Genomic DNA, 10998 nt, shown 5'->3' with positions numbered 1-10998 from the left:
GGCTTCTACTGTACTATTTTAGATGCGATTTTTTGTTACGATTAGTCTTCATGAAGTACTTAGGTGTATTAAATTATAACATTTCAGACATTGTTATAAATATTTTTATATATTTCGATTTTTTAACCAAATGTTCGAACCTTTTTAGATTCGAATTTGTTATTGCGTATCGGTTCGATTATAGAACGATTGTAAACGTTCCAGAAAATTGATCAAATTGAAAATTGTTTGTTTGATTCTCGGCAATTCTCATCATTCTCGGCGGTAGGTGTTAAATAACAATTACTATGGTTGTTGAAATACTGAATATAAATGGGGTTTGGTTGCAAAATTTTCGCGGGCGAAGTCGCGGGTAACAGCTAGTTAATTAATATAAATGTTTATAAAAATAGTTTTCACACTTGGAAGGTGTAATATAATTTTCTGCTTTCGCCAATTATTTATTTCATTTGACACTCGTGAATTTTCATTGAAAATACTTTTCATTCTTTTATTTGTAATTGTATTAACGTTACGAAAATAAATAACTTTGAGGATGTGAGAATTTTGTAATTAAAATTCTTTAATTTCATTTGTAAATTTATTCTGAAAAAATCGTAAAAAAGTGTACTTCCGGCATTAATTTTGGTCTCATCGTATTTAAATAATGTAAACTAAGAAACTGATTGTGCAGATGCGAATTACAAACGGTCGAAAGGTTGAGAGCGATATAGTTCTCGCGAAGGAAAACCGTGGAGAAGCGAGAAATCTCGCTGGCGAGAGCCAATTTCTGATTTTGTAGTTATAGTAAGGGTTTATCACATCGAGTGACTAATCTAACACATTAAAAAATTTTTTAAATTGTGTGCCATAGCGCCCAGTATGCATTTAGGAGGCAAAGAGGGACCATAGATGCCTCGATGGACCTCAAGTCCGACATCAAAGATCTACTTTCTGAGCATGCCTACGTGTTTGGATTTAGTCTAGATCAGTGGTTCCCAGGTACCACTTCAAGAAAGAGCTCAAACTCGCGTACCCCTTATAGCAGAAATTCACATTAATCCATACTAATATTATAAATTCGAAGGTAATTCTGCCTGTCTGTCTGTTACCTTTTCACGTCTAAACCGCCGAACAGGTTTTAATAAAATTTGGCACGGAGATAGCTTACACGTTGGAGGATGGGCATAGGCCACATTTTACTGCGAGAAGATATCTTACTTCCACGAGGAAATTCGATATAATGTGAGCGAAGCAGTGGGTAGACAGCTAGTGATAAATAGAATAAGTTTTTTTTTTTACATTTATTACGTTTAAAATACAATTCTAATAATAAAGAAAGTAAGATAAGGTTATTTAATTTTAATGCGACAAAAGTGCACGATTTTCTTTGCAAACTTTGTAAAATGTGGTTGCTTTTTGGTCAGCTTCAGTCTCGAGTCATCTTCGAGTCGAAGTCGGCGACGATGTTTAGTTTTCATTTGCATACACGATAACACGAATAACCCAGGATATCTTCAATTAAAAATTGAATTATGACTTTTTACAAAAATTATTTTTTGTAAATAGTCATAATTTAATGTTTAGTTTTCATGTTTGTCATGGCCGAAAATCCGCTCTCGCAGAGGTATGTTGTGCAAAATGGTAGTAAATATTTTATTGCCGATTCGCTGACACGATGATAATGATAATTGTACAATTAGCACTAATTGTGTTAATTGTACAATTTTTGTTTCTTGCATAAGAATTTCATTTAGGTATTGTCACGAATGCATTTTTTTCTAAGGATGAGATGAACCTTTTACGTTAAATCCTTTCGAGTGAAAATTTAATTTTTCAACCGAAATACGGTCGTCCCTCTTATAGCACTGTTGATTATTCCATTTTATATGAATTCCATATTGTACGAGTCACACGTGAGCCGTTCACAGTCCGGCACACATATTTGTAAAATCTAAGTGACTCGTACAACATCGAATTCATATAAAACGGAATTATCTACAGTGTTATAAGGCAGGGGAGGCCAACAGTTTTTGCCCCGGGCCGAATTGGAAAGAAAACTTTTTCCACAGGTCGAACCAGAGGCTGCCCTAGGAAGAATTTGAGGTGGTGAGAGATCTCATTGTGGTGTCACCCCGTAGAGACTGAATTGTAGATAGAGATTACATATACATTTTTCACATTATCATGCTTTATCAACACTCTACGCTGTACTTACGAGATTTGCAATGGAGGGTTAACTCTAAACGAGATTTGCAATGGAGAGGTTTGCAATGGAGGGTTAACTCTAAACGCACAGTGAGTGGTTGATTTTTGTTTCTTTTTCAGGCGTCAGAATTTTTTAATCGAGTTATTTGGATTTGAGTAGCTAATGGAATTTTAATCATATTATGACTGTTTTGCCGGCTCCACGGGCAATAAACAACTAGCGACTGTCCATATACTCGTACTGTACAATACATTAGTTTTTCTCTGACAAGGGATAACACGAAAATATCATGTGCATCTGCAAAGTGTGGGATTACTGGATGTGTCAGACTGGCGAGTTCGACATGTCCAGTAATACCATACAGAGTATGTAAAAAATGCAGAAGTAATCTTTTCTTCATTTTTTGCAGTAATTAACGTAGTCGATTGTTTTTTACGTTTATATTAAAATATATTACATTGTGTTTATCACGTGAAAGTAAACACAAAATAACATGAGATCGCAATAAATTAAAAATAACTTGTAAATTGTAAGAATAATTTTCTAAATCGAGTCATTTGGATGTTAAGGCTTGCAACTACTATCGGGTGCCTGGTTATCACGATCTGTCCGAGTGATATGATTTATAGTTACTGCGGTAATAAAAAAGAAGAAAGCCTACTAATTCATTTCTTTGCTTCTTGTCAAGTGATACATCGACTGAAATGCTCTGTTTTGGGAGATTTCAAGTACAATCAAGTATATTGTAAAATAAAAAGAAAAGAAATAACTTAAACTTTATAAAAATAATTAAATTTAGTTTATATGAATAACTTCCCTCATTTAAGAACTTTCTTATTACTTCTTGCAAACACTTTTGAAGATTAATTTTATATACAGTTTGAGAAAAACGCTTTCTTTTATCTTGAAATAATCTTAATTTATAGAAGAGTTTGCTGTGATGCTTCTGCTTGCAGTTTCTGTAATGAAAAAATGCGCGTGAGTATTGAAAATTAAATATATTCTTATTTTAAGAAGTATCTCCAAATTTCTTCTCTAATTTTGCATCTGAAAACTAAATAAAATTTAACGTCGTACTGTATCATATGTATCATTGACAGCGTTTTATTTTGAGACCTATTTAGTGAACGCTTTTAATTATATTTCAGCGTATTTTTCTCATTTAGTGATTACTGTGTTTGAAATTATAAAAATAATTTCATTGTTTTCTCTCGAAGGATCGTTCAGCTTACTGCACGTACTGTACCATACATAGGAAGAAACTACACCATGACATTAAAACTAAGAAACAAACATGATAAATCCATGAAACACATTGGTGTCGTGAACATGTGCTTATAGACCATGTTTCTTGTAAAATAGAAAGGATTAAAGATTAATAATTAATTTGGCAAAAAACTTGTTTTTCCTGATTCCAGTTTTTGATAAATAATAAGCCTGAAAATTCTGAAAAATTAAATCTTAAGCTACCTGAAAATACCACGCTCACAACAGAATAAATCACTTTTTTGTATTCTTTCTGAAAATTTGAATAAATTGAGTACCTAACCATTAACAAATTACAGTGTAAATTAAACGGTGTAGCTAATATTTCACAACATATATTTACATATATTGCAGTGTCTCTAGGCTGTATACGTAAATACATACTCTGTATGGGATTACTGGACGCGTCGAACTCGCCAGTCTGACACCTCCAGTAATCGCACACTTTGTAGGGCGGAGCATATGATATTTTCGTGTTATCCCTTGTCAGAGAAAGACTGATGTACAATACGTGTATATGGACAGTCGCTAGTTGTTTATTGCCCGTGGAGCCGGCAAAACAGTCAAAATAATGATTAAAATTTTATTCTTTTCTTATTAATTTAACTTTCGCTTCCCATTAAATTATGTGATAATTATCATCAAATCTTTCACTTCCATTTCTGTCTTAATTCGAATAAAATAAATATTTAATTCATTACATCAAACTGCTTAATCATCGATGTTTTAAATCAGAATATTAAAAGTCAACGAAAATAAAATTTCTTCATAGATTTAATTTATGTATTGTAAAAGCAGATAAATCAAGGCAATTAATAATAATGAATTTAACAGGTTTAGATAAAAAGAAACCGGAAATTATAAGAGAAGGAAATTTTGAAAAATTAGATTTAGATCCAACGAGTAACATACAGAAATTATTGAAGAAAATTGTAGGAAAATTAATAAAAGAAGGAATTATTTCAATTACTGAAAGTAAAGAACTATTACCAGGAGAAAATGTGAGAATGCCAAGTTAAATGTTCGTATAAAGACACATAAACAAAATAAATGCAGACCTATAGTAGACTTTAAGATGACGTTGTTATATAATTTACAGATATTTATAAAGAAATCCTTACAGGTTATATTAAACTCTGAATTTAGTATAAAAAATACTGATAGTTTAATTTCAAGATTAGAAGCAGGAAGAATTTTGCCAGAGTACCGTTTAATGAGTATAGATATAGTGTCAATGTATCCATCGATTACAAAAGAAATGATTATACAGAGTTTAAGTGAGTATAACACCCCTTCAGATTTAATATCATTAATAACATTTGTATTGGAAAACAATTTCTTTGCAGTTAAAGGCGAGTACTTTCGACAAAAGGATGGAATATCCATGGGCTCGGTGGTCGGCCCAAAGCTGGCAGAGATTGTTATGAAAAATATAGATAAAACGTTGCTGAACTTAGGTGGAATAGTTTTTCTGGCACGGTATGTCGATGATATATTTATTATTTATAATAGTAAAATAACATCACCAGAAAAAATCTTAAAAGAAGCTAATGAAATTAATGAACATATTAAGTTCACCTATGAGTGTGAAAAATTAGATAGTCTAAATTATTTGGATATCACAATAACCAGGTTTAAAGATCATTTGGAGTATAGTAGGTATGAAAAACCTTGTAACACAAATAAAGTTATAAATTTTAGATCGTATTGTCCAATTAATCAAAAAAGAAATATTTATTTAATGGAAGTAAAAAAGATATTTTCTAGAACAACCAGAAGTGAAAAAAGAATAGAAGAACTCAAAAAAATAAATAAGAAGTACTTGTTGAACAATTATCCGAAAAGATTGCTGAGGAACTGGTATGATGAATATTCAAAAAGAAGATTTCAAGTAAAGCAACAAAAAGAAAGTAAAAAGTATGTTTCTTTTCCATATATCCAAGGTATTTTTGAAAAATATAAAAAAATTTTCTGTAAAAACTTAATACAATTGGCTCCATTGCAAAAAAATAGATTATCTGAATTAATTAGAACTGAACCTTACAGAAAGAAAGATTTATTGGAAGAAGATGGAGTGGTTTACAGGCTTCAATGTACGTGTGGAGTACCGTATTACTACGTTGGAGAAACGAAACGGAAACTAAAAGTGAGGATGTCGGAACACTTGGCAGCAGTACGAAATAAAATTAATACATCCCCGGTATTTTTGCATTGNGCTATTCAAATATTTTACGTTTTTGATACTAAATTAACATCTGAAGTATAATTTTTTATTGTTTTTATATTTTTCAATATATTTATTTTGTTTGTACAAAATAAAAAAATAATTTTTAACGATGTAATAGTCTTTGTTAGGCTTAACATCGACGAAAATTCAACGCGAAGCGACACGCAATGGAGAAATATTCCAACATCGGATACGTTAAACTATTTTTTCGTACATAAATCGGTTATCCGAAATATCAGTTATCCGGACAATCCTAGTCCCCAATTGATTCGGAAAATCGACGCTCTACTGTATTTAAAAAGACGATTTCAAGTAAAGAAAAAGCAGGAAAGTAAAAAGTATGTTTCTTTTCCGTATATCAAAGGTATTTTTGAAAAATATAAAAAAAATTTTTTGTGAAAACTTAATACAATTGGCTCCATTGCAAAAAATAGATTATCTAAATTAATTAGAACTGAACTTTAGAGAAAAAAAGATTTATTGGAAGAAGAAGGAGTGGTTTATAGGCTTCAATGTACGTGTGGAGTACCGTATTATTACGTTGGAGAAACGAAGCGGAAACTAAAAGTGAGGATGTCGGAACATTTGGCAGCAGTACGAAATAAAATGAATACATCCCCGGTATTTTTGCATTGTCACGTGAACAACTGTCAATTTGATATTAATAATGTAAAAATAATACATAAAGAGAAAAATATTGTAAAGAGAAAATTCAAAGAACATTTCGCGATAATTATGCAAAGTAATGTAATGAATTTGAATAATGAGGTGATGCCAGCGGAATGCTGGGAAGAATTGGTGTTATTTAAGGATTGTAAACGCGATGGTAACAGTGAGAAAGATGTGTCTTTCCTTGATGTTGAAGTGTTTTCCGCTGTGTTTACGACGGAGAAAAATGTGTCGTCTGAAATATCTGCTTCTGTTCCTATTGTACATTCTAATTGTCAGAAACCCTACTGAAGAGGCCTTGACAGGCGAAATGCATTTGGGGTGAAGTATATTTATATAAAAATAAAGGTATTTTTCTTTGTTAACCTGTTTACCTTTTTTACTTTTTTATACCAGTCTACAGACTCGGGATTTATTAAGCTTCCAAAAGTCAGAAACGGATGGAAAACTAGTGGTTTTCCGTGTACTAATGAATAGTACAACACGGTAAAAAATTAATTAATTAATTTAAGTATTTGTTTCGATTATCCGGATTTTTCCTTATCCGGACTACCTTCATCCCCAATTAGTCCGGATAATCGAGGTTCTACTGTACTTTGTAATATATACCTGTAAAACAAAAACAACACAGTGATCTGTATTACTTAACATGATTATGCGCTGTATTATGAACATTATTTTACTTTGTTGGAATTAATATTTATGATTGTAATGTCTTTTGTTGCGTGCCCATACACACAGGTCTTTCCTTTTACTAAACAAACAACAACATGATGTCAACATGTATTTTCTAGGGTTTCTCAAACGGGATCCCGGGATCCCGGTTGTTTTTTTAACCCGGGAAATTTTTATTATCCCGGGAGATCCCGCAAATTTCTTAAAAATTCACTTTTTTTCTTATTTTGTGTTAAGGTTGAGGAATTTTGCAAATAGAAAGCATAATTAACTCATTCACTGTCAGAATACATTTGTATTTATTAATTTTAAACCTACCTATTAGTTTTTTTAAATTTTTGCTCGTTATAGCATGTCACAAATGGTCAATAATCAATATATAGCTTATTTGTGGCAGGACTATAAAAATTCTTTACTTGTCGGAACCTGTAATATCTGGAATAATTGTGCTTACGCTGTCTTGAGTTTTAACCATGCCCAGTAGCTTCAATAAATGCCTGACGCCAGATTGTGCAAATTGGGCAAGGATACAAACGAGTACAAAGTCTGCAAGTATGAAGTTTTTCTTCATAAACCTGATTATTAAAGCCAAATGAATTGCCGAATTATCGAGCTCTAAGCTTGATGCCGCTATTAAAGCAGCCAAGGTAGACAAATCAAGAATACTAGAGAGCGAAAGAAGTACTACAATCTCGAAAACGAACTCGAAAGCTTCCAGGCTACAGGTGAAAAAACACATAATATCTGTCTTCTCTTAAATGCATTAAACACTATTCCAATCACATCAATTGAATCGGAAAGGGCATTCTCGGTGGCAAGACTTTTCATTACTAAAATAAGAATTAGAGTGAGTTATCGGAGTATTGACCATCTTTGCTTTTTAAAATCTTATAAAAGTTTGCAATATTTTGTATTATATTTTATTTAAAAAACGAAAATTACCTTCTAAATTAGAAGTTCATTTTTTTAATTTTTAACTCAATTCAAAAAATTTTTTTTTGTTGTTGTTGTATGCAGTTTCCAGCAAACTTTAATTAATTTTTTTCTATTTGTGAAAATTTCTACGTTATTTAAAGGTAATTTTTATTATAGGCCTATAGACCTTACACAGCATTATTAATATGATTTTGGAGGTTACAGAACTTTAAAATTACTTTAAAAAATGGAAAATAATTATATCATTTGATTTCAAGATATTTTGTATACCTTAAAAATAATTAATTCTATCCCGGGATCCCGGGAAACAGTTCACTTTTATCCCGGGATCCCGGGACAAGCAAAAGACCGGGAAATGAGAAACCCTAGTATTTTCCATAATGACGTTGCATTGAACGATTCAAAAGGTAAATCAAAACCTCTCAGTCATTTGTTATTCAAATATGACTGTAATCATTTTACTTCTTCTAACGAAGCTTATTTGTTTCTTAATTACAATAAGAAAACTCAATCTTACAATTCGACAACACTTTATTGTCATAACTACATAAATTACATAAAACAAATATTTAAATCAGATTACACGTTTTGAAACAACGTTCAATAAAATAAATATTAGAAAAATTCAAAAAATATTCAAAATTCGAAAATGGGCTATAGGAATATTTATTCGAAAGGTGTTTCCTGTGATAACTTGAAAATTGTCTTGAAAATTTAGTTTGTCTTTTGGCCTGTGTGAATGCGAAGATGAACTATTAAAATATCTTTCCTCGAAAATTTCCGTTTGCAGTGATCACAAGCAAATGGCTTTTCGCCAGTGTGAATGCGAAGATGAGTTACTAGATTTTGTCTTTGTCTAAAGCTCCGTTTGCAATGGTCGCAGGTAAAAGGTTTCTCTCCAGAATGAATCCTAACGTGCTGTCGTAAATTAGACTTATCACTGAATCTTCGAGCGCAGAACTGACAAGGAAATGGCTTTTCTCCCGTGTGAATCCTGCGATGACGTTCTAATTTGGACTTGACACGGAATTCTTTTCCACAATCTTCACAACGAAGTTTCTTTGCATTTTCATGCATAAAATCTATAGAAAAGTCAAACGATGTTAAATCTGAATTTAAACATCGAACATAAATCAATAAATAGAACCACAAATGCAGAAAATATTTTCTACTTATTGGCTATATCTTAAAAATAAATCTATATTTAATCTAAAATAAATCCAATTTCAAAACACTCATTTATCGTAAAATACAGAAAAGAACCGTTTATAACAATTTCTTCGTTTCTTTCGGACCCGACAAAATTTATTCAAGGTTTATTTACAAAACATTTTTCTCGATAAATTTATCACAAGGAAAGTTTTTCCGATTTTTAAATCCATTTTCTGAGTAGGTGATGTTCACTTCTTTCTTCGAAACTTTCAGATTTTATCCGTAATTCTTCGGGGAAAACGTTGGACTCCTCCAAAGTATATCTTACAAGAAAAAACGTAAATATCAAACATTGTATAATAAAACTTTAATTTTTATTATTAATTTGTTACTTAAAAGAAATGTGACAAACTTTTATATTACAGTAGAACCTCGAAAACTCGACCTAATGTGGACCGAAGGGTGGCCGAGTTTGTGAAAATGCCGAGTTATCGGGAATGGGGTTAAAAAAAATAAGTACGAGTATTTCCTCAGAAAATACTGTACTGTACTTGTACAGTATTTACTTGTACAGAATATAACAGAGAATAAACTGCCCAAATACCCTTAAACAAAGGAAAAGTACGTCCTTTATGAAGGCATAGAGCCACTACATGAAAATGAAAATTAATGAATACACTGTGTACAGTAATTTACCTGATAAGACAGACCTCAGAAAAATACTTTATGAGAGCTTTTATACTTTTATAAAGCTCTCTATAATGAAAATTAATTAACTAAGGATTTTTTCGCCCTGCCAAGGTGTGGACCAGTTATCCGGAGTGCTAAGTTATCGAAGGACGACTTTTCGAGGTTCTACTGTATCAGACACATAAATTTTAAATATACATACGACCTTTCGGGATACTTAAGGGGAGAACTGGAAAATCTAAAAAATAAACCAGATATATTAATGACCCATAAAGTGATACAACCTCCGAGTATTTTCCTTCTCTTAACATTAAACAGAAATAATGCGCCTTGTTTGAGTGGTAAGAGAATTTACGTCTAATGGCAGACAAAAATTGACCTAAAACCTTTCAGTCGAGTTCTTCGACGTGCTACGGGAATAAATGAAATTGTATCGCTTTTTAAATATAATAAAATATTCATTAATTTCACGGAACCCTTTTATATTTTAAGTGCTTTATCGAATTAAATCTTAAAAATATCCTAATTGTTTAATCTGTTTAAGTATTTACTCGGAGATTCCAATTGAAACGTTCGTCTCACCTCATATCGTTGTCGGCATTTCTCTTTCTTGCAACAATGTTACGTGTAGATATGTAAATGAGGGGAGTGTCTCCAGTAGAACTGTGACGTCACCTCAGACTATAAGTACAGTAACTGAAGTGAAGACAGACGAGGTGAGCTCCTGAACCGAAAGCGTTGGTCTGCTGGTAGCAGTGAAAAGGTGTCGAATAGGAAATCCTAGTAGGAGATTGAAGGTTCGATTTTGACGATAGGAAAAGAGGAGAGAGTTGCGTGGAGGAAAAAAGTTCCGAGTATTAATTGAGGTGACGGTTAGGATCGATAGTTATAAGAGAATTTGTAACTAAGTTAAGATTGAATTTTGTTTTGTCGGAATTCCAAGGGGAATAGTTTCTAAGTTAGAATAAGACTTAAGTTTGTCGGGTTGATTGTGATTTGATTTCTTATTTAATAAATTTGTTGTTTGTTTCTAAAACTTGTACATAGTATTTGTTAGACTTGATTAAACATTTATTATTGAGAGATTTTTTTGTGACTAACTTTGTCCTTACTTTATTTCGGTGCACGCGAAAAGTCCAGGCCTGGCAACTAACAAACGCGAACCCGCGTAAAGTACCCGTTAGGTCCCGGCTCT

The 10998-nt window shown here is 32.0% G+C and overlaps 2 protein-coding genes across 2 annotated transcripts in view; one reads left to right on the top strand and one right to left on the bottom strand.

Annotated features, from left to right (window-relative positions):
- The window catches only part of LOC111632086, a 32757-nt gene extending 26116 nt beyond the window's left edge, over positions 1 to 6641 (top strand). The window contains exons 2-5 of the mRNA XM_023376451.1: positions 4601 to 4933; positions 5222 to 5371; positions 5501 to 5687; positions 6450 to 6641. Coding sequence (XP_023232219.1) covers positions 4601 to 4933; positions 5222 to 5371; positions 5501 to 5687; positions 6450 to 6641 — 862 coding nt within the window. The remainder of the gene's footprint in view (positions 1 to 4600; positions 4934 to 5221; positions 5372 to 5500; positions 5688 to 6449) is intronic.
- Positions 6642 to 8582: 1941 nt separating this feature from the next.
- LOC111632079 (gastrula zinc finger protein XlCGF8.2DB-like) overlaps positions 8583 to 10998 on the bottom strand; it is a 13765-nt gene continuing 11349 nt past the window's right edge. Inside the window, exon 3 of the mRNA XM_023376437.1 lies at positions 8583 to 9104. Within this exon, the coding sequence (XP_023232205.1) occupies positions 8676 to 9104 (429 nt within the window). The 3' untranslated portion in view covers positions 8583 to 8675. The remainder of the gene's footprint in view (positions 9105 to 10998) is intronic.

The sequence above is a fragment of the Centruroides sculpturatus genome, unplaced genomic scaffold (assembly GCF_000671375.1).
Source record: "Centruroides sculpturatus isolate CEXI.00-Female unplaced genomic scaffold, Cexi_2.0 scaffold72, whole genome shotgun sequence".
NCBI lineage: Eukaryota > Metazoa > Arthropoda > Arachnida > Scorpiones > Buthidae > Centruroides > Centruroides sculpturatus.
This window is presented reverse-complemented; position numbering and strand designations above follow the sequence as displayed.